We start from the raw sequence: 22,899 nt of genomic DNA, 5'->3' as shown, positions 1-22,899 counted from the left end.
TGAGGGCCCAGGACAGGGCGTTTCCGGGAGGGCTGCGGGGGCGGGACATCGGCCGTCAGCCCTTGAAGGTGGTTTGTCCAGTTTCAGTTCTGACCGCCCTTCGCTTCGATACCGGTTGGGCGCCGGGGGAGGGAGTCCATAAGGCTCCCCCAACCGGCGGAAATGGGAGCGGGGAGGGCACGGGGTGGGAGGGTGTCCCGCCACGCCAGGTATGGGCCTTCACCGCGGAGAATGTGCCGTCTCCTCGACCCTGGGCCTCCCCGACCGTAGTGGGACGGCTCCCGGGCTATGTAGCCGAACCGTGGCCTCCGCAGAAGCCGGCGTGTGCCCGCGGCCGCCCCGAGTCGTCCCCAGTGCCGTTGAGCAGCTAAGGGCCCAGGGACCTTGGCTGGAGGAAAAGGAGGTGTGGGGAGGAAGATCGGCAGTTGGATGTGGGCAGAGGTCGTGGATGGCCCGGGCCTTTCCACTGCTCAGTATGTGCGTGTCTCTGGCAGCTGAGGGCTCCACAGTCCCTTTTGCAGAACATCATGGGAGTGGACACCGGAGACCCTCTAGATCTATCCATGTTGTTGCAAACGGCAAGAATCCATTCTTTTTTTTATGGCTGAGTAATATTCCAGCATATACATACCACGTCTTTTTTATCCATGCATTTATTGATGGACACTTGGGTTGCTTCCGTGTCTTGGCTATTGGAAAATAATGCTGCAATAAACATAGGGGTGCATATATATTTTCAAATTAATGTTTTCATTTTCCTCAGTGAATTACTGGACTGTGTGGTATTGCTATTTTTCCATTTTTGAGGAACCTCTATACTGTTTTCCATAGCAGTTGTACCAGTTTACGCTCCTACCGACAGTGCACAAGTGTTCCTTTTTCTCCACATCCTTGCCAATACTCCTGTGTCTCGTAATTTGATATTAGCCACTACAATGACAGAGTTGCCTAGTGGCTAGAAACCACACAAAAAGTTTTCTGGCTCCTGATGAAGAAGTCACAGAGCTGGGGCGCCTGGCTGGCTCAGTCAGTAAAGCTCATGACTGTTGATCTGGAGGTCATCAGTTTGAGCCCCACATTGGGCACAGAGATTACTTAAAACTTAAAAGGTTTTTTAAGTTACAGAGTTGAAGAATTTAACCAGAACTTGGCCAAAGCTGTATGTAAAACAAAATGGAAGGAATTTGCTAGAGAGGGAAATGGTAGAGGTGGCCATACATAACAGCTACAGTGTGCCTGGCCCAGAGCTGCCTGCGAGTGAAGACTGCTTGGGCGCCCTTCCAGTCGCAGGTCAGCAGCTGGTAGGGGGCGGCAACGTCGTCTCAGAGCCTTCCTTTTGAAGATTGACCAGAGGACTCACAGACTCAGAAAATCTGTTATACTCTTAGTTATAGTTTTGGGATTTTTTTTAAGATTTTATTTGAGAGAGAGAGAGCGCGTGGGCATGCATGAGCGGGGCGGGGAGGGCAGGTAGAGGGAAAAGCAGACTCCCCGCTGAGCAGGAGAGCAGGAGGCCCACTCAGGACTCCATCCCAGGACCCCAGGATCATGACCTGAGCTGAAAGCAGCTGCTTAACCCACTGAGCCACCCAGGTACCCCTTATTTGCAGTTATTATAGTGTAAAGATATGATTTAAAATCTGGCAAAGGAAAGAGGCATATAGAACAGGGACTAGGAAAGATCAGGCGCAAGCTTCCGAGTGTCCTCTCTCAGCAGACTCACATGGCAGCACTCACTTCTCCCGGCAACAATATATATGACAACACGTCTGGAGTGTCCCCACCAGGTGCGCTCACCTAAGCCTTGGTGTCCAGGGTTTTCGTTGGGAGACAGTAACGAAGGCGTGCGGCGCCCATGTAACTGACCTTAGTTCCTCAGTCTCTGGCTCCCCCACAGACCACACTGATGCAGCAAGGCCTAAAGCCCCCACCATAAATCACACTATCGGCACAGATGACCTGGGGTGGATCGAGGCTCCAGGTACACAAAGACGCTCTTATGGGTGGGATATTTCCTGCACAGTGGTACAGTGGGCAGGGCTGACTGCAGTGGCTCTCCGAGGCTGTGGGACAGGGTAGACCCTGGGATGAGTCAGGCTTCCACTACGAAACAATTAAGCTGCCTTGGCGCCTCACTAGGCCCCTGAATCTGTGCCAGCTGGCTCCAGACAGCGCAGAGTAAGGGCAGCATATCCAGTTTCCTGCACAGATCTCTGATCTCAGACACCTTCAGCAACAGGCTAGCCGGTCCCTAGCACCTGCGCCACCCTGCGTGCCCTCCCCCAGCGGTGATGTGAAAACAATACAGATGGCTCCAGGTCTGAACCATTACAATGCTTCACTCCCAGTCCTCCAACATCAGAGGGCAAGGGGCCTGGAAAAGAGTCAACCACCACCCCCGATACCCCTACCCCCACCAACACCCACAGCTCCATGTTTCCTCCCTCCCTGAAGACTTGGGGGCCTGGAGACAAGTAAGAATGAAATCAGTCACTCTTCCCTTTCTCTCCTTGGTTCTGACACAACTCCCTACTTGGTGCTACTGTGGCTGGCACTGGCTTCTCCCTTGCCTCACCCACACTCACAGAAAGGGTGACACGGTCATCACCCTGGGGATTCAGCCTGAACCAAAGGCCTGGGACTCTGTCATGGGAGAGCAGGTCCAGGGGAATGGCACAGGCCTGCTTGGCTAAAGAAGACAGAAGACGGGGGTGCCTGAGTGGCTCGGTCGTTAAGCGTCTGCCTTCGGCTCAGGGCCTGATCCTAGAGTCCTGGGATCGAACCCCGTGTCGGGCTCCTCCACTGGAGCCTGCTTCTTCCTCTCCCATTCCCCCTGCCTGTGTTCCCTCTCTCGCTGGCTATCTCTCTCTCTCTGTCAAATAAATAAATAAAATCTTTAAAAAAAGAAGAAGACAGAAGGACCATGCTGGTGACTCCACTTTAGGTAGAGGGCCAGCCTCCAAAATGACCTCCATGGGTCTCATTGTCTTGTATTCACAAACTCACTTAGTTCCCTTCCATAATGAATAGGGTACCCAATAGCATATGGGGGAGATGACAGAATGTGACTTCTGAGTCTAAGTCAGAAAAGGCATTGTGGCTTCTTCGGCTTTGTTCTCTCTTGGCAGGGGCCTCTTTGACTCTCATGAGGAGAGGCTGGCCCGATCCCTGTAGAAGGGAGCACATGGTGTCCCTTTGGCAGCAAAGGGGCAGAGCTGGGGGAGAACCTGGAAAGGATTTGGGGAACTGGGGACTCCATGAGCTTGACAGGGAAGGCAGTGTGGCCAAGATGATGGCTCCTCTGCTCAGCTTTCTGGACGTCATCTGCCATGTGAGGGCCTTCCTTGTTCCTGAGGTGTCCCCGTGCACCCTTGGTATACAGCAGGTGCTCAATAAATACTTGTAGATTAACTAATTTTCCCTGCAAGTAAAGTGTTTATTTCTGCCCATTTTACAGAAGAGAGAACCGAAGTCTGGCATCTCTGGCACCATGCCAGCCACTGAGGTTGACTCCCCCTCTCTGGGTATTCACAGGCACCAGGACCCAGGAGGAGGTGCAAGGGTGCGGCAGGTGAGGGATGGTTATGTAGCAGGGCTGAAGTGGGCAGAGAGAGGGCGGGGCGGGCATAGCTCTGGGTGGTCACAGAGGCTGGTAGGCCAGGGTGGGGAGGAGGCCCCCATCATCCTGGCCCCAAGTGGTTTCGGGCAGCCCCTTTGTTCGTGGGCAGTGGGTGGGCAGGCACTGAGGTAGTAGTTAGCAGACAAGAATGTTCAGGACCCCTGGGATCTGTCATCAACCTCATTTTAAGGGAGGAGAGACTGAGCTTCAGTCTCCCAGTTGGGAGAGTGGAGAAGCTGTACTTTCCCTAGACCCTAGGGGGACGGTAGTTGGGGGGGGGGTGTCAGCCCTGCCCACTGCCCTCAGCCACACCCTTACTGCCCCAGGTCCCTCTGCCTTGATGCCAGCTGATTCAAAGATACAGGTCTTCTTCCAGGTATCCTTTCTTGAACACCCTCCGGCAGAGAGCATTTTCTCTCCCCCTTCTGTGCACCACCAGCTAAGGGCCCCTTTCTGACTCCACTGGCTGGGCCCAACTTCTGCCCCTCCCCACTCTCCCAGCCTGGGACAGAGGAGGGAAGGGATGAGAAGATGAATATCTGAGACTCTATGGTAAGCTGAATAATGGCCCCCAAAGATAGCCAGATCCTAATCCCCAGAATCTGTGAATCTTCTACCTTAAATGGCAAAATGGACTTTGCAGATGTGATTAAATTGAGATGTTTATCTGGGGAAATTATCCTGGATTATCCAGGCGGGCTCAATGTGATCACTGGACCCTTATAAGTGAAAGAGGGAGGAAGGACAGTCGGAGCTCTGAAGATGCTATGCTGCTTTCTTTGAAGACAGAGGAAGACAGGGTGCCTGCTCGGCTCAGTCAGTAGAGCATGGGACTCCTGAACTGGGATTGTGAGTTTGAGCCCCACATTGGGCGTAGAGATTACTTAAAAAATAAAAACAAAATATGAAAATGGAGGAAGAAGTCAAGGAATGCAGCTCTAGAAGATGAAAAGCTAAGGAAATTCTCTCCTGGAGCCTCCGGAGAGCTAGCCCTGAGGACACTTGACTTTAGCCAGGTAAAAATGATTTCAAAACTCCTGGCCTGCAGAACTGTAAGAGAATTAATGTGTGTTGTTCTAAGGGACTCAGTTATTTGTTGCAGCAGTCAGAGAAAACTAATGCAGACCACCAACCCTGCTCCTGCCTGACCAAGTCCCCTCCCTGTGTGGGCTGGGCTACAGCTGCCCAGTGACCCAGCACACGGGTCTCAGCCCCTGTGGGTGACATTGGCACCTGGTGTGCGACAAGAACTGGTCTGGAAAGACACTCCCTTGTATGTCCTGATGTTCCCCCCTCTGGCTTCCTAACTGGAAGCAGCAGCTCCCATCAAAAGGAGCTCCGCTGACATGCCTAGATCCAGGTGGCTAGGAGCTAGTTGAGCCTAGAGTGCCCACAGGCGTTCCCAGGCTGCCTCCTGGTCACCTGCAATGCTGTCACTCCCCAGAAAAGTATTTGGCAACCCCTGTATGCCAGGCACTGAGGACACATATGTAAACAAATCAAACAAGAGCCTCCAGCCCCATAGAAGTCATATTTCTCTCTGGAAAATGCCAGATTCCCACCCACAAAACACAGAACCCCGACCCTGGGTGAACTGGGACAGGATGAGGGCTCCAGAGCCTGGAGGGAAACAGAAGGCCCGTATTCAGTTTGTGTAGAGGGTGGCAGCCATCCACCCTGTGATGACTAACCCAGGAAGGCTTCTGAGAGGAGGAGGACAGGAACCCAAGAGCTGCCCTCCCCGTAGGCTGCTATCCAGGGGTGAGGCCCCACCTAGGGGAACAGCAGGGATGCCAAAAAAGGTTGATGGAGCTCTGGAGGGGGAGGTACAATAACTGGCCCCAAGAAATTAACGAGTGGAAATGGGGTTGATTGGGGTTCTAGCACCCAGGGAGAGAGGCCAGGATGTCTCCTAGCAGGCCAGGGAGATCCAGGAGCATCCACCCCAAAAATCATGTGGCACCGACCCAGAGGGCAAGCTTGGCCTCTTTGAGCCTTGGTGACCACAGCTGCTCCACAGCATATCAGGAGGATCCCAGAAGCCACGACCCGTAGCAGTAGTCAAGGCTCCCATTTGCAAATTGGTGCTCAGGACCAAGTGAGAGCTAATCTTTGAGGCTCAGGCCCTATGTGTCCCTCCTTAGCCCTGGCCAGGCCACCCCTGACCCTTCAAGCCCAAGCCCAGCCATGTGTGTGGAGAGACAACCCAGGACCAGCATGGAAACAGCTGCACCCCACCCAGACCCAACCTACAAGCAGAGTGGAAAATAAACTCCACAACCTTGGTGGGGGTGGGGAGGACTGCAATGGGCCAGGCAGGGGGGGGGATGACCAGAGACTAACAGCAGTAGCAGCTTTGCCACCAAAGATAGGGACCTCCGGCCACCTGCCATGAGCCCACAGGATGAGTAAATCAGAGCCTCCAGCCCTAGCTGCTAGCCGAGGATGCTTCCCCAGGGGTCTGATGGTGACTGGGGGTGCACTCAGTAGGACCCTCCGCATGGGCTGATGGTGCCCCTAGCAGGGTACCTGCACGATGTTGGTCAGAGGGTTCCCCAGCTGGACTCCCATGAGGGATGAGGATCAAGGGTACTCCCAACTGGACTCTCATGGAGACCAGGTTTAGGAGTGCCTCCCAGAAGGACCTTTTCAAAGATGGGGGTCAGGGCGGCCTCAGCTGGATGCCCACAATAATTAGGGTCATGGGGGCTCCCAGAGGGTCCTTGTGGGAATGAAGGCAGGGGTTGCTCCTTGAGAGGGTCCCTGCTCCGTGGTGATGATGCCTGGAATGGTCCCACTAGGTCTCCCTCGGAGAAACAGGTGCTTTCCTTGCACCTTGGTAAGGCCTCTTCTAGGATCACGGCAAGAGATCCTGGCAGGGCGCCACCAGGAGGACCTGAAGGTACCCAGGCCTGGGGACGGGACCTGCAGCACAGATGCGTTTACCGTGGCCCCCACATCCTTCTCCCACCCCGTCCCCGCGGGGCCCAGCCCGGGCCAGCCTCTGCCCTCCACATTCGGTCCGAAGGCCTGTCCGGCATCCCCTCAGCCTCCGCCGTGTCCTCGGAGCCCCCCTCGGGTTCCAGCACGTCCTCCGAAGCCCCTGGCAGGGCGGTGTCCAGGTCAGGGCCCATGGGGCGCGGCGTCCAGGCAGGGGTCCAGGGTGTCCCCGGTGTGGGCCGTGGCGGGAACCAGGAGAACCCCGGCGCCGGCGCGAGCGCCACGAGCTGGGGCCGCACGGGGCCGGAGGCGGCGGCGTGGGGGATGAGGAAGAAGATGTAGACGCCCGATACGACGAGGCCCGCAGCCACCAGCACCGCCATCGCCACGGCCGCGTTGAAGGCCCAGGCCGGGCTGGTCCAGGAAAGGCGGCGAGACAGCGGGCGGCCTAGGCGCAACGGTGGCGGGGGCGGCGGCGGGCGCGCGGCGCGGCACTTGCGCGGCCCGGGCGGGGGCGGGGGCGGCCGCAGGTAGAGCAGGCCCCGGCGGCGGTCGAAGCGCACCGAGCCCTGGCGCGGCAGTGGCGCAAGCGCGTCGCGGGGCAGCAGGCTGGGCTGCGTGGGCAGCGCGGGCAGCCCTCGGCGCGGGGCCAGGCGCGTGGGCGCGCGGCACACGGGGCAGGCCACCGCGTCGCCGCCACCCGCCGTGGCCAGGGACAGGCGAGCCAGGCACTCGAGGCAGAAGACGTGGCCGCAGTCCAGGCGCTTGGGCAGCTTGAATACGCCGTCGAAGGGTGACACACAAATGAGACACTCCACGGGGGACACGGGGGTCAGGATAGGACCCGAGCCCGGGCTGCCATCCCCTTCCTCCTCCTCCTCCTCGTCGTCTTCGCCCTCCTCCCTGCCTGGGGAGCGGGGCGCGGAGAGTGAGCCCTGGGAGCTGGGGCCTGAGCCCTGAGGCGGGCGGCGGAGCCAGGGCGGCCGAGGGCAGGGCATCCGGACCGGACCTGAAGGGAGGGGCCGTCAGCCGGGGAAGCAGGAGGAGGGTCTGGGGCTGGACTCTGGAGTGGATGGCCCAACACAGAGCGGGGGCTTCCTAAGAAGGGGGTGTAGAGCCAAAGAGCACAGAGGATAGGAACAGAAAGCGACTCGCGGGGTAGAAGCAGAGAAAAAGGGTGTCCAGGTAGAAGTCGAGGAAGCATCAGGACTGGAGAAGGGAGGGGGTGGGGGAATAGATGGGAGGACAGGACTGGGGACAGGAACAGACCTAGGGGCATGGTAGGTCCTAAGCTAGACTTGGGCCAGGAAGGGGCAGAGGAAAGGTGAGGACCTGTCACTGGGCAGAACCCCAGACAAGCAATTGGGAGGATCCAACATGGAGAGGAGCAAAAGATAGGGACCTCTAAGAGAACCAGACTTTGGGGGGAAGGGGGTCCATACAAAACTCCAGGAGGGACAGATGAGAAAGAGGACACCCAAGCCTCAGGATTGGAGCCCAGCAGCACAGAGTAATAACGGAAGCCCAGAACAGGTGCCAGAGGTTCCCCACCAGACCGACCCCAGCCAGCCTTTTGGCTCTTCCTACCTGTTGGTGCCTCCTCCCTCTGGCTGGCACGTCCCTGCCAGTTCTGACCCCAGTCCTCTGCCTACCAGCAGCTGCATTCTAGGTGCCCCTCCCTGCAGGAGGGTGCTGCCTTGCTACCACTCCCTCCAGATCCCAGGTTCCCAAGGTACCTGTCAGACTTGTCCAACTGCCTGGCCCGCCCCCAAGACAGGTCCCTCCAGGATGTACACCCAGGCTGACCTTGGCCGGATGTCGGGGGCGGCAGGAAGGTGATGGATGGCACAGGTGGAGAGGCCAGTGACAATCTGGCCCTGTGGTTGGGCAACAACACCCCCCTCCCAAGTCTTCTACTTCCAAGCCACTGGTGTAATCAGATGAACCTGGTGTGGCAGTGGCTCTGTGGGCACCCAGGGTTAGGCTACAGTCATGAATACACAAAATGCAGAGGCAGCCTGGAGCCCCTGGGAGAACCTCTGGAGTCCTGGGGTGGAAGGTAGGGACACCCCACAGTGTACTGGACAGGGCTGGCCCCTGCCAAACCAGCAGATAGGGGGCTGGAAATGGTGGGCCAGGCCACTAGCCTTGGATACCTCTCCCTGGGGCTGCTTGCAGGTTAACATGCCGCCCAGGAGTTGGGCTGCCACCCAGATCTCACGGACAAAACCACGCCCTTCCCCAGCCTAGAGTGACGTCTATACCAGGACAACCCCACCCCTCTCATTTCCAACACGCTGGAACACTCCAGGTGGCCGGGCCTGCACCCCGGGGTGGCCCGGTTCTGAGTCAGTGGTGCTTTCTGAGCAGACGATTTCCCTGGTAAACCTGGGTCCCCACAAACCAAGACAGGTCAGAAATGGGGCAGCTCCTTAAGACACTGGGGCCATCCCCACTCCAGCGCCCAGAGCCCCCCAAGGACAGACAATGGCACAGGTGGGTGAGGCTGCCCCAAGGGCAGACAGGTTTATTGAAGCCACAGCGAGGTGATCAACGGTTGGACTTGGCCACACGTTCCAGCTCATCCTTCTTCTTGATAGCATAGGAATTGGAAGAGCCCTGCAAAGATATAAATGGTTAGTTCTGAATGTTGGAGCAGCTTCCCCTTGAACTGGCCCCCACCCTAGTGTCCCCACTCACCTTGGCTGCATTGATGAGCTCATCTGCTAGGCACTCAGCAATGGTCTTGATGTTCCGGAAGGCGGCCTCACGGGCACCTGTGCACAGCAGCCAGATGGCCTAGGGAGCACAGAGATCAGCTTAAGCCTGGGGACAGAGGATGCCCCCAAACCAGATAGGGCCACCATCCCCCAGTACCCTGGGCCCCCCCGACAAAAGCTGGCTACCATACTGCCGTCCACTGGCCCACTGAGACTGTGACAAGACAAAGGTGGAGCCCCCAGGCTGCCCAGGTGAAATGCTGCCAGATCCAGGATCAGACAGAGGGCCACAAAAACAAGTGTAGACACGAAGGCTGAAGCTGGGTCCCTGATTACAGGAGATGTGAGACCTGCTACTGGAGGGAAATGCAATGCAGTGTGTGCTCTTGACCTGGACCCTTGACTGAAAACAGACAGCTATAAAGGGACAGCTGCAGTGATGGAACATGAGACAATTCTCTCTCTGTTAAATTCCGTGAGAGCGAAGGTGGGGACAGAATACCCTTCGTCCTTGGAGACACCCACTAAAGTGTCAAGGGGGAAATGGTTAGAATTTCTGCAACTGGTTGTCAAATGGTCTGAGGGATAAAAATGCACTCACATACAGTATGTAAAAATATACACTCAAATGAAACTGCCTGAGGCAAATGTTGCTCAGTAGAGGGGCCAGAACTAGTATCTGCCCTGAAAGTGCTGGAAATGCGGGAAGGTTTCCTGGAGTAAAGGACACTCCAGGTAAAACACAGAGGCAGGACAAACCTTCCCACTTGCAGTTTCTGCCCCAAGCAGAACCACACCAGGGCCCAGTGACTATTCCTGCCCACCCCTGTGTGCCAGAAGCCCGGGGCCCACCTGATTCACACGGCGCAGGGGGGACACGTCAACAGCCTGACGCCTCACTGTTCCGGCTCGCCCAATGCGGGTTGAGTCCTCCCGGGGACCGCTGTTAATAATTGCATTCACCAGGACCTGCAGGGGGTTCTAGGAGAAGGCAGCCATGAACCTGACATCCAGTCCACATCCCTCCCCCATTTCCTCACCCCTAAACGCCATGGGGCAGCTGTTGGCTTTAGAGTGTACTAAGGGCACTCTCCGCCTCATTATGTCTCACAGTCTTACCTCACCAGTGAGCAGATGGATGATCTCGAAGGCATGCTTGACAATGCGCACGGTCATGAGCTTCTTGCCATTGTTTCGGCCATGCATCATCATGGAGTTGGTGAGACGCTCCACGATGGGGCACTGTGCCTTGCGGAAGCGCTTGGCCGCATAGCGCCCTGCACTGTGGGGCAGGTACTTGGCATACTTCTCCTTCACCGCAATGTAATCCTGGGCAGCAAGGAGAGGGGATGGAAGGACCAGGGTCAGGAGCAGGATGGCCAGGAACCCGAGGGACTGAGCACCCACTCTAGGCAGCCCCCGCCTACCTGTGGTGGCTTGACTGTGAGGGCCCTGCTTGCCACAAAAAAGTAAAACCCTAACAAGTGACTTTATCACGTCACTAAAAAGAGCACTTCCTTGGGCACCTGGGTGGCTCAGTCAGTTACGCATCTGCCTTCTGCTCAGGTCATGATCTCAGGGTCCTGGGATGGAGCCCCGCATCGGGCTCCCTGCTCAGTGAGGAGTCTGCTTCTCCCTCTGCCCCTGCTCTCCCTCAAATAAATAAAATCTTAAAAAAAACAAAAACAAAAAACCCAAAAAAACACTTCCTTTATAATGGGAGGGAGGCGGATGGAGAACCAAGAAGATCAATACTCACGATCTCAGTTTTGTTGTTGATGTATGTATGTATGTATTTATGTATTTATTAATTAATTAGAGAGAGAGAGAGCGCACACGCGGGCAAGCATGAACAGGGGAGAGGGAGAAACAGACTCCCCACTGCAGAGCAGGGAGTCTGACATGGGACTCCGTCCTGGGATCACGACCTAAGCTGAAGGCAGACACTTAACCAACTAAGCCACCCAGGCGCCCCATGATCTCAGTTTTAAGTATTCCTCAAACTCTGCACTACGGACACTTTAAATCAAATTAACTCTTGTAGTGGGGGCTGTCCTGTGCACTGCAGAATGTTTAGCAGCCTCCAGTAAGCTACCAGCACCCCTCTCAGTTTCAGCAAACAAAAATATGTCCACACATTGCCAAGTGTCACCTAAAAGGGGTGGGGGAAAATCACTCCAGAGAACCACCGTTTTAGTAGAATTATCCAACAACCCTTCCTATATATACATACGTTATTTCCCAAAAAAATGTTTCGAAAACACGAAAATGTTAGGGGGCGTTGGCATCAGAGAAACTACACATATGCGAAGAGGACTACTGTCAACTATTCCACTGTGAAATACACCCAAATGTCATTGTATCACTTCCACGAGGGACACATCATATTTCTATAAAGACAAAGAATAACAGAGAAAGAACATGGAATTCTGATACTAGAATGACAGTCTGTGTCTACCTGGAGAGAAACACCTGCACAAATAGGCAAGTAGATAGGTCTCCATGCAGGACTTTACGCTGAGCAGGAAAAACCACAAACACCAAATGTCTTGGCAGGGTTCGGTTAAAATGACCAGCCCTACAGTAGACCCTTGCACATCTTTCAAGACGAGAATTCTGGTGCGACATAGACTTCTGCTTCCCCAGCCCATAAAAGAGCACTAGGGAGAGTGAAAAATTGTTTTTACATTTTTTTAAAAAGATTTTATTTACTTGTCAGAGAAAGAGAGCGAGCACAAGCAGGGAGAACGGCAGGAAGGAGGAGAAGCAGGCTCCCCACTGAGCAAGGAGCCAGATGCACTGGATCCCAGGATCCTGGGATCATGACCTGAGCTGAAGACAGACACTTAACCGACTGAGCTACCTAGGCGTCCCTGTTTTTACATTTTTAAAAAGCTTGCACACCAAAAAGACACAAACATATGTGACAGAGACCATATGTGACCTATAAAGACTAAAATATTCATTATCTGGTTCTTTAAGTTTGTGGACCTCGATGAACAAAGCCATAAAGGGAAATAGCTCTACAAAACATCCAGGGTGAAAAACAGGACTGAATCCTCGCTAGGCACAGTGCCTACATCCCGTATGTTTAGAAACAACAAAAAATGTTTTAGTTTCTTTTAAAATGAAAAAGGATAAATAAATCAAAACCAAGCTTTGTCCTTATACTAATGCAGTCACAAAATACAATTTCTTTTTAATGAAGAGCCCACAAAAGTCCTAATGAGGCCCAGTGTAACAGTATGAGGGTAAAGATAAACAGTGTGGTACTGACTTACGGAGAGATTTACAGACCAATGGAAAAGAATTCAGTGTCCAGAAATAAACCCATATATCTATGCTCAACTTATTTCCAACAAGGATGCCAAGATCATTGGATAGGGGAAATAATCTTTCAACAAATGGTGGTGTTGAGATACATTTCTATAATGTGTAAGAGAGATTTAAGTTAGACAGCTCATGGCCTAAATTTGCTAAATATACAAAACTCCAAAGACAGAAATCAAATAGGGCCGGGGCAACTGGATTTCCACATGCAAATGAATGATCTGAGACAAAACAACAACAACAAAACCCCAAAACTAGGGTGCTTGGATGGCTCAGTCGGTTAAGCATCTTGCTGTTGGGTCGGCTCAGGTCACGCTCTCATGGATTGTGGGATCAGGCTCCTCTCCCAGCAGGAAGTCTGCTTGAAGACTCCCTCCCTCCGCACCTCCCCCCACTCTTTCTCTCAAATAAATAAATAAATCTTAACAAAAACAAACAACAACAAAAAAACACAAAGAAAAACAGAACCAAAACATGGACACAAAACCTGAGGAATGCGATGCTACCCCTGAAAAAGGAACGGTCTTGTGTAGCCACCGATTAACAAAACACAAAGAAAAAACAGACATGGTGGGTGTGGTGGTCCAGGGATCCCTCCTTTACCTGTCATATCTTCACTTCTATAGTATCACGTTTCAAGTTGCCCCTTCTGGAAGATTCCATGTGTGCCCCCAAACCCCTAACTGGGGAGAGCACAACCACCACACCCCCCTCACCTGCAAGGAAATGTCATTGATCTGAACATCATCGGTGCTCCATTTCCCAAAGAGCTTGATGTCAGGGGTCTCCGCCACTGCAGGTGCAGCTGTCTCCCACTCGGTCATCCTAGGAACACAAACTATCAGAGCTCAGACACACCCACCACTGTGAGGCTGGCCCACACGCTGTTAACTGGGAAGTTATTTGGACGCAAGAAAGGCCATAAACATCTGGGTCTGTTTTTCCGGTCCCACAAAAACCACTTGGCCATAATGTAAGAAGCAACTCTCTCTCACCAAAGACCCCGGGACCAAGAGCTCGCCGCAGGCCCGGGTCAACGGCTGCTGCACGGACCACAATTGGAAGGGAGATGCCAAATACCCTGACACTGCATCCGCTTGAGCTCAAATCCCAACCACGTCATTAACGAGCTCTGCCACGCTGGGGGAGTCAAACTGCTTTAGACTCTGCTTCCTCCTGAATGAAATGGAAACGCTAACCTGCCATCAAGGATCACTACACGAATTCTGCGCATAATCAAGGCAAAGGCCACGGTGCGTGTCCGACACCCAGGACGTACTAGGGTCTGCTACTGAAGAGAAATCCGTGTACAGGCCAGAGAGAATGCAGCATGTACCTAACAGTAACGGAAACCGCCTATCTGAACTCACGACCGCAGGGGCCAAACCAGTATTCCCGAGCCCCGCTGCGGGGCAAAGATACGGAGGTAGCGGGACACGGAGGAAAGCCTAACTTTCCTGCGCCTCCGCGTTCCTCAGCACATTTTCCGGAAAAGGAGAGGAAACCCCCTCCCAAAGGAAGCCCCGGGCCTCGGGGGTCGCTCATGGCTCCCCAGAAAATCCTGAATCACTCTTCTGAGCCCCCCGACCCGGCGGCGGCCTCACCTGAGGGCGCAGCCGGGGCGTCACAAACGATCAGCGTGCACCACGCGCCGCCCTGGCACAGACAGGAAGAGACCGCGAACCGCGGGCCCAAGCTTTTAACGGGGGTGAAAACTTCCGGGTCAGCGGGGCCGACGCGTGTACAAAAAAGACTCGGTATACTCCAGGACCAATCCAGAACAAGAATGTAAAGGTGCCCTCTGGGCCAAACCGAACACGTAAATCCCCTGCGCACGCGCGCTTGCAGAAGTGGCCCCACGAGGGCGCCTGGCGGATATTCTAACATCCAGTACTTGCCCGTTCTTGGGGGCCCTTGCACAAGCGCAGAGATCTCCCTGAGGCCAAGGCCGCCATGTCTAATGAGGGCAGAAGTCACGCTCGCGCTCTTCGCCCTGCTAGGCCGCTGACTTCACGTTCCACCTGCCGCCGGTTTCGAGTGCGGTAGCAGTTCGGCACCTCTCATTCTTCGTCCAGGTTACGGCCGCGTCACAGGCAAGCGCGCGCTGCACGCTCGGGGAGGAGGAGTGGGCCTGGTGGTCACGACTGCCCTCCGCTGGTCCTGGGCCCCACGTGCATGCGCGAGTCCCTCTCGAGGGTCGGCCTCCCCTATACTCGCATGCTCGGGTTACTGCGGGCCTGAGCCTCCTAGAGGAGACCCTTCCCGGCTTCACCTCTCTTCATCCCATGTCAGGGTACCCCCATCATCTCTCTACGACCCTCGCAGCTCCTGCCGCCTCTCATCGCGTGCGGCTCGAGGTTGGGGAGGAGCCCTGGACATGCGGCCAGGGGCTGTGCCCAGCAGGTGGACTGGGGGACAGCCTCCACTCCATTTCACGCATCTAAGTCCTTTGTTGATGCTGAGGTCACTGGACGGCAGCAGGGGATGGCACTGGTGGCGGTGCCGCGGCCACGCTGTAGCCCCACCCATTGACCAGGTGGCTGGCGTGAAGAGCTTGTGCCCGCAACTTCACCGCCCCGCCCCCCGCCCCCCCCCCCCCCCCCCGCCTTGTTTGGCGACTCCTAAACCTACACCCTGGAGTCGAGCTGGGACGTGGACTAAGCCCTGGCGGGCTTCCCAGAGGCAGCGACCGCTGTGGTTCCTCACCTATGCTGGCTGGCAGGAGTATAATGCGGCAGCATCTGGTGGAGTTTTTGTCCAGGGCCGCATGGGGCTCCTCACCACCTGGTGTCTACCTCCGCCTCCAAGGGGATGCTCCCCCTAGCCAGACCCAAAGGGGCCCAGCCACTTGACTTAAGTGGTCCTCGGTAGATCCCCAGTGATCCCACTAGCCCACTCTCTGAGCATGCTCATAGCAGGTGCTCGGCATCTGCCTTATTTGTTTACTGATTGACTAATTTTAAGGGCTAGCCCCTGCCCCTACCCCAATTTCAGGAGTTTCAGACCAGAGACTCTGGGCCGCCTTGGACTGCTTTTTTTTTTGTTTGGTTGGTTTTGGATTTTGTTTTGTTTTGGTGCAAAATGGTGGTTTTATTAAAGCACAGGGACAGGACCTGTGGGCAGAAAGAGCTGCTGCCCCCCCCCCCCCTTGGACTCAGACACACCCTGAAGCTGGCCTGAGCATGGGGTTAGAGCCTGGGCTGCCATGGGGGCACAGGAACTGTGTCTGGACGCCAAGGCCCCCAGCCCCTGCAATCTGTGGCCCTTTCCCTGCACTCTGCCCTGTTATGTGCAAAGAGCAGCCTTGGGCCTACCACTGGGGTCTGCAGGGGATGGGGAGGGGGATAAGTGTGCTCCTCCCTGGTCCTGGCAGAACCGTCTCTGATCCTTGGGGGCCCTCCCTGGTCCTGGGGAAGGTCCCTGGGAAGGTGCTAGCCAGGGGAAAGCAGGCAAGCTGAGAGAGGCAGAGGCACCAGTTACCCTCACACTCAGCAGGATCCAAAGGGCAGCTCCCAACCCTGCCTCTTTCTCCTCAAAAGCTGAGAGGGCCCTACTCCCCTGAACCTCAGTTTCCCCCTTCAGCATAGAAATGCGAACAGAATCAGGGGTGCCTGACTGTGCTCATTTGGTAGGGCATGCGACTCTAGATCTCAGGGTCATGAGTTTGAGCCCCATGTTGGGCATGGAGCCTACCAAACAAAACAAAAACGGAAGAAAAAGAATCAGACAAGGCCAGTTTGGATCCTGTGCCTGGGCTACTGTGTGGGCTACTGGGCTACTGTCACTTGATAACAGACATCTTTGTTTTCTTGTTTTTTTTTTTTTTTAATATTTATTAATTTAGAGGGGTGCCTGGGTGTCTCAGTAGTTAAGCGTCTGCCTTCGGCTCAGGGCGTGATCCCAGGGTCCTGGGATTGAGCCCGCATCAGGCTCCTCCGCTGGGAGCCTGCTTCTTCCTCTCTCACTCCCCCTGCTTGTGTTCCCTCTCTCACTGGCTGTCTCTCTCTCTCTCAAATAAATAAATAAAATCTTTTAAAAAATTAATTTATTTTAGAGAGAGAAAGAGTGTGAGAGAGGGGGGAAGGGGTAGAGGGAGAGAGAGACTCCTCAAGCAGACTCTCCACTGAGCGGGGAGCCCAATGTAGGGCTTGATCCCAGGACCCTGAGATCATGACCTGAGCCAAAATTGAGTCGCCCACTTAACTGACTGAGCTACCCAGGCGCCCCAGATAATAGACACCTTTATAGACCCTGAAAGAGTGACCTGCTATGCACTGGAGAACAGGAGGGAGTTCCTACAGTAAAACCCCATAGTGTGAGAAGGGTGTGTGTGTCACCTTATGTAGCTAAGAGTCACATACCTCTTGCCAGGCTTGGGGTGGTCCAGCCTCCCCATCTCCAGGACACAGTGGAGATCTGAAGCCTGGCCCCATTGGTCTATGGATGTTGGCACTGTGTTCTTCAGCCTGAAGGGTGGAAAGTCTGCAGAGGCCACCCTCACTTCCTGGTGCATCATTTCCACCCTGACCATCTCTTCTGCCCATTTCTCCATCTGTAAAATGGACAGGATGTTACCTTTCTAGATGTGACATGATGACTAAATGAGTCAATCCCTGTAACATTCTTAACACAGGGCCAGATGGTGCCTGACAGGCACTCTGAAAATTGTGGGTGCTTTTAACTAATTTATGAAATGGGTTGTCCATTCAGCGGACATTTATGGAACTCTGTTGTGTGCCAGGCTCCAGATGTTGTCCCAGCCATCTCCCACTTTAGAGCTACCCCACTTGAGGCCCTAGTTCCTACAGAGCATTGCCCAAATCCTCGTTTCCATATATGGCATAATAAAATGGTTGTAGGCTGTTTTGTTACTCGGCAATAGATAATTCAGCCCAAGTGTTAGAGCAAGGGGATCGCTGATAGTTGTACAGCCAAAAATGTGGTGCACAGTATACTGTGAAGTCTGTTGTTTGGGTCTGGTCATTTTATAGAAATGGAATAATAGAATACGTGGCCTTTTATGTCTAGCTTTTTCACTTAGCTCCCCATGCCTAGTCCCACTTTCACCAAATGACCTTGCCTCTTGTATGTGTCATCTGTACTTCATGGTTTTCTTTACACTAGGATTTCTTAACTTCAGCACTATTGACATTTTTGTCAAGGGGTGGAGGGTGGGGCTGTCCTGTGCATTTTACGATGTTTAGCGGCATCCCTGGCTTCCAACCAGTGTATGCTAGTAGCACCCCCCCAGCCCCAGTTGTGACAACTAAAAATGTCTCCAGACATTGCCAGGTGTTCCCCAGGGGGCAAGACTCTCAGTTTGAGAACCAGATTAATATCAACTCACTTGTTTTTGCTTAGATCCATTTATTGATAGGGAAACTTGACAACATCAACCAAAAATGTAAAACCAGCCGGAAGAAGGGAACTCCATGTGTAAACTCCATGTGTGTGAACAGACTACTGTGGTTAAGTGGTGCTTGATGATGTAGAAGACAGAGGCTCTGGGCTTGCCCTCACTCTGACAAAAGGGAGATGGCTTAGAAAATGTCAAAGATCTCCCAGTGCCTTATGGAGACTGTTCCTTTCCTGCTTGGTGCCGTAACAAATCACCACAAATTAGTGGTTTAAAACAATACATATTTATTATCTTACAGCTCTGGAGGTCAGAATTCCAGTAAGACTTAAGAGCTAAAATCAAGGTGTAGGCAGGGCTGTGTTCCTTCTGGAGACTCCAGGGGAGAATCTAGGTTCTCTGTTTTCCAGGTGCTAAAGGTTGCTCACATTCCCTGTCTTGTGACCACACTACTCTGACCTCTGCTTCTATCATCACAACTCCACTGACTCTGAATCTCAGCATCCCTCTTATAAGGACTACTGTGATTACATGGGACCCACCTGAATAATCTAGGATAATCTCCCTATCTCATGATTTTTAATCACATCTGCAAAGTCCCTTTTGCCATATGAGGTAACATATTCGCAGGTAGTGGGGATTAGAATGTGGACATCTTTGGGGGTCCATTATTCTGTCTACCACACACATACACTGGACTCTAAATCCAGGTCAGCAACAGTCCCCGGCATGAGGCTGGCACAGCCACCAAGCAGCTAGTGTTGGGTGTGGCTTGTCAGATGGACAGTCTGGAAGTATGTACAGGGCAGGTGGTAATGAGGATAGGTCAGAGAAAGGCAGAAGTCAGCAGGGGACCAGTGGTCAGACAGGTGAGAGCCGACAGAGGGGAGAGAAGGAACCAAGCCTAGAGAGACAAAAGAGGTGACCCACCCCTGATCACTTCACCCACTGAGCTGGCTGCCTTCAGTTCCTGCTGAAATTCCTTTATGTCTCTCACCTTTTAACAGCTTTGAAGACTCTAGGAAATCTGTCCAAGCCATCCAAGGTTCCTCGGCTGCTGGGGTTTGCTTTCATGACTTCTGGCACCCTTTTCCCCTCCTGGGAACTGCTAGCCTCTCCATTTCTCTTTGGCTCTTCCGGATCTTGCTGTTAGGATTCTCAATTGAAGGCCAGCCCCGGGATGGAGGCTCCAGCCCAGGGTGCTGAGCAGGGAAGAGCCCCTGAGGCTGATTCCCAATGACTTGCCTTGGGACTTAGGAGAGACCGGATGTGAAGCCAAGGTCCCTGGTGGAGGACAGCGCTACGATAGTGCCCTCGCAGGAAAGGGACTTGTGAGAAGGGGTGGCAGGTGGCCACACAGTTTTCTAGGGCACAGGCTCCCAGGGCTGTGGCTTCAGCATGAGCCCCAGTCCAGCGACCTGACAATTCGACGGAGTGGGATTCCTCGTGCGGGAGTCCCACTTCCTCTCCAGTGCCCTGCATGACCCGGGTTCTCACTCCTGAAGCCCTCTGTATGTGATCAATGAGTGTAGGGAGGTACTTTTCTAGTGCTGCTCCCAGCATTAGCCCCACTCTTCCCCGCTATAGACATGGGAGTGGCAGATCATTTCTGGGTCGGACTCGCGGAACTGCCCCAGTCCGTCTGGGATGCCGTCTCCTTGGCGACAACGCAAAGTCTCGTCTCACCTGCTGGGTGTAGACGGCCGCGGTTGCCATGACAACCGGAGTCCTGGGGTCGGACTACGGGGTGCTGTGGGACTACATTACCCACTAGACCCCGCGAGGGCTCCAGCGCACTTGCAGCGGCACTAATCCCCCAGTGCCGCGGTGGCCCGAAGGAGGAGGGTGGAAAGCTCCGCGCTGCGTGCGGGGCGGGGACCAGGGGACCCGTGCGGGCCGCCCCCGAGCGAGTAAGTGGCATTCGGCGCGTACCCGTGACTCCAGCCTGCGAGGCAGGGGCCTCCGGGCATCAGCGCGCCTCCCCACCCATCCTCCTGCCCCCGTAACTTCAGCGCGCGGGCTCCGGGCGGGGGCCGGCGTCGCGCGTTTCCGGTCCGTTGCCCAGGGTCCGGGCTGGCCGCTGCAGGTCGGGCTTTCAGTTCCGGGCGAGCCTGTCGGCTCTGTTTGCGGCTGCCGCGTACCCCGGTCTTGAGCGTGGAGACTGAGCCCCACATGGGGTGGCACCAGGCCCCGCCGTCGCAACTCCCGGAATCAAGCTCGTACTCTCCCGTTGGCCGACACCGCCTCCCTATCGCCTCTGGTCCCGCGTCCCTGCCTTCTCGTGTGTTGCGACACCCGCCCCTCTTCGGTCCCGGTTCCACGGCCCCTTCCGCAGAGAGGCCTAAGAAGCCGTTTTTCCCGCGCTCTCACGCTGCACTGGTTGTTCTTCAGCGCACTAACGTCGGTTTTCTCCTTGTTCATCACTCCTTGCCTGCGCTCCTCTCATTCACGGCCTGTAAGAGTCCCCCGTCTGCCTCCGCCTTGTCCCCCGACCCTGACATCGTAGATGGCCTGAGGGCCAGGCCCACGAGAGTGGAGGCATCACGGGGAGCACAGCGCAGAGCGGAGCTGTGCCCGCACTCGGGGTGCTCCTGCCCTACCGGGCTGTGCCCTGCCCGTCCAGCTGTACAGAGCGTTGTCAGCCTCACGGACCTTTTCCCCATGTGCTGTGGTCATGTAGTTCTGTAGGGCTCAGCCTGGGACACGTTCGCCTCTCAGCCCCTGCTTGCCCGAAGGTGGCTGCTTTGTGTCCTGTTGCCATCCACCAGCAGCCCCGGAGAGCGTTAGGAAGGCTGGGGAACACGCAGGGTGCAGGGCATGCTCACCCAGGGCAGATGGGAGGTCACTGTCAGAACATCAGGGACAGCTGCAGTGCAGGGTTGGAGACAGGCTCCCAGGAGCCCTTGCCGAGCTCAGCCTCAGATCCCAGGTCCATCGCTGGAGGATCAGGTACAGGTAGGGTAGTTTGAAGGTGCAGGCAGGGAGCAGGGCAAGAGAGGCAGGGAGACTCAGCCATGGTCCGCAGCTTCCACTGGCTGTGTCTGATGCTAGGAGGCAGGCTTCTGTCACAGTAGATGGGCAGAGGAAGCCACCTGTGGGAGCAGGGTGTCTGGGAACAGTCTGGAGATGCCCTGTGCACGTGGCTAATGGGTGACCCTTGGTCCCCACATTCTGTGAGTTCAGGGTTTCCTCCTGCTAGGTGGGAGCTGCTGCTTTTTCCTGGGACCACCCACTCTTACCTGACCCTCTGCACTAAGCAGTCATCTGACTCCACATTACCAGGGATCAGGAGAGCCCCCATACATAAACCCGCTCATCCTATGAAGGGTGCTGGACCAGTCTCTGTATTAATTTTCTGTGGCTGTTAAAACAAATTACTACCAACTGGGTGGCTTAAAACAGCAGAAATTTATTCTAGTTCGGGAGGCCAGAAGTCTGAAATAAAGCATCATCAGGGCTCTAGTCTCTGAAAGCTCTGAGGCAGAAACCATCCCATTCAACTGTCCTGGCTTCTGGTGGTTTCCGATGTAACTTCGGTTGTGGCTTCATCACCCCAATCTTGGCCTCCACCTCTTCTCTTGCTCTCTTTGTCTGTCTTTCTCTTATAAGGATTCTCGTTATTGGATTTAGGGCCCACCCAGGGAATTCAGGATGATCTCATCTCAAGATCCTTAACTACATCTGCAAATATCCTTTCCCAACTAAGGTCACCTTCACAGGTTCTGGGGGTTAGGGCGTTGTATATATCTTTTGGGGGTGGGGGCACCATTCAGTCCACTACACCTTCCTTCAGTGGAACCTGCCGCAGTCCTGGGTGACATCACACTCCAGGCCACCCATCCTCTGGCTTGTCCACTGATTCCGTGGTGATTGGCTGTCCTGGGTTGGCCAGGCTGCCCCAGATATGTTCTCCCACCCTGGTGGGTCCTTGGCCTCTGGATCGCTGAGGTTCCAAGAGGTCATGCTGGGTGCTGGCCTGGGGCCCTGCTCTGGCCACTGTTGTGCAAACCAGGATATGAGGCCAGCAACCATGACCCTGCAGGGACAGCATTTACTGGAAGCCCTGGGGCAGAGGCATGGCAGGCACCCAGGTCCTGTTGTCCCTCACATCTGGGGCATAGCAACTAGTGTCATGCCAGAGGGACCCAGATCCCAGCTATGGGGCTTCCAGAAAGTATGACTGTAGAAGCCCTCATTCTTCCCCAGGGTTAATGCACAGAAATCTGGGTGCCTGCCTTCCTGCTGCTCAACACTCCCTGTGGAGGCCCCCTCCTCTCTGTCAGTGGGCGGAGTTCACCTGGGGTTACAATTGTATGAGGAAGGAAAGGAGTGGTAGTCCCCATATCACTTATGGCTTCCCCAACAGCTCTGTACCTGGCCGCCTGCAGGGGGTCAGCCTGGCTTTGGGGAGGCCGACCAAGGAACCGTGCAGAACCTGCATGCCTAGAGGCAGAGGCTGGGGCGGGGGAGTGGAGGTGCAGGGGAGGCTTGGGAGGTGGATGGAATGGGCTTCCCTTGCACAGCTCTCTCTGACTGGCAGTCACCCACCAGAGGGTGAAACTCACACTTGTGAGAGGCAAAAAGTAAATGCCGTGGATGGTGGTGGAGAGCCAGTGGCTAGCCTGGGTGTGGAGGACGGGGCTCCATGGTCAGACAGAACGGGGTGTGAGCTCCCTGGTCAAGCCACTACTTCCCATCTGTAAATCAGTGATGGCAGTATCCTGGGGCTTGAGACACCGTAAGGCATCTCCCTGCGCCCCCAGCTTGTTACCCATAAGGTACGGCAGGTGTGTCTGACGTCCTACCAAGACTTTTCTTCTTCAGATGAGTGGATTAAGAGCCACTTGGTTGAAGAGAAGTCTGGGTCCAGGGGAGAATGCTGTTAACATAGAGGTTAAGCCTCTGATGTGAAAACGCTGCCTGGTGTACATTCA

At 54.9% G+C, this 22,899-nt stretch overlaps 2 protein-coding genes across 2 annotated transcripts; both read right to left on the bottom strand.

The window, feature by feature from the left end:
• Positions 1–4,309: 4,309 nt before the first annotated feature.
• RNF225 (ring finger protein 225) lies at positions 4,310–7,557 on the bottom strand. The gene has a single exon (XM_045773212.2). The coding sequence runs from the start codon at positions 7,555–7,557 to the stop codon at positions 6,562–6,564; it is 996 nt and encodes a 331-aa protein (XP_045629168.1). The 3' UTR covers positions 4,310–6,561.
• Positions 7,558–9,058: 1,501 nt separating this feature from the next.
• On the bottom strand, positions 9,059–14,367 carry RPS5 (ribosomal protein S5). The gene is made up of 6 exons (XM_045773271.2): positions 14,214–14,367; positions 13,326–13,434; positions 10,399–10,608; positions 10,132–10,260; positions 9,260–9,358; positions 9,059–9,178 (listed from the first exon to the last, which is right to left on the bottom strand). The coding sequence occupies exons 2-6, from the start codon at positions 13,431–13,433 to the stop codon at positions 9,110–9,112; spliced, it is 615 nt and encodes a 204-aa protein (XP_045629227.1). The 5' UTR covers position 13,434; positions 14,214–14,367; the 3' UTR covers positions 9,059–9,109.
• Positions 14,368–22,899: the final 8,532 nt, after the last annotated feature.

The sequence above is a fragment of the Ursus americanus genome, chromosome 21 (assembly GCF_024610735.1).
Source record: "Ursus americanus isolate L20-20 chromosome 21, mUrsAme1.1.p, whole genome shotgun sequence".
Taxonomy (NCBI): domain Eukaryota; kingdom Metazoa; phylum Chordata; class Mammalia; order Carnivora; family Ursidae; genus Ursus; species Ursus americanus.
The sequence above is the reverse complement of the archived record's forward strand: the minus strand, read 5'-3'. Positions and strand labels throughout refer to the sequence as shown.

Bases quoted from the DNA above. Each gene is read 5' to 3' on its own strand.
- RNF225 (XM_045773212.2), bottom strand. From the start codon at position 7,557: ATGCCCTGCCCTCGGCCGCCCTGGCTCCGCCGCCCGCCTCAGGGCTCA.
- RPS5 (XM_045773271.2), bottom strand. From the start codon at position 13,433: ATGACCGAGTGGGAGACAGCTGCACCTGCAGTGGCGGAGACCCCTGAC. The intron at 10,261-10,398 runs GTAAGACTGTGA...GCCTTCTCCTAG, and splicing joins TCCATCTGCTCACTGGTGAG to AACCCCCTGCAGGTCCTGGT. The intron at 9,179-9,259 runs GTGAGTGGGGAC...ATATCTTTGCAG, and splicing joins AGCTCATCAATGCAGCCAAG to GGCTCTTCCAATTCCTATGC.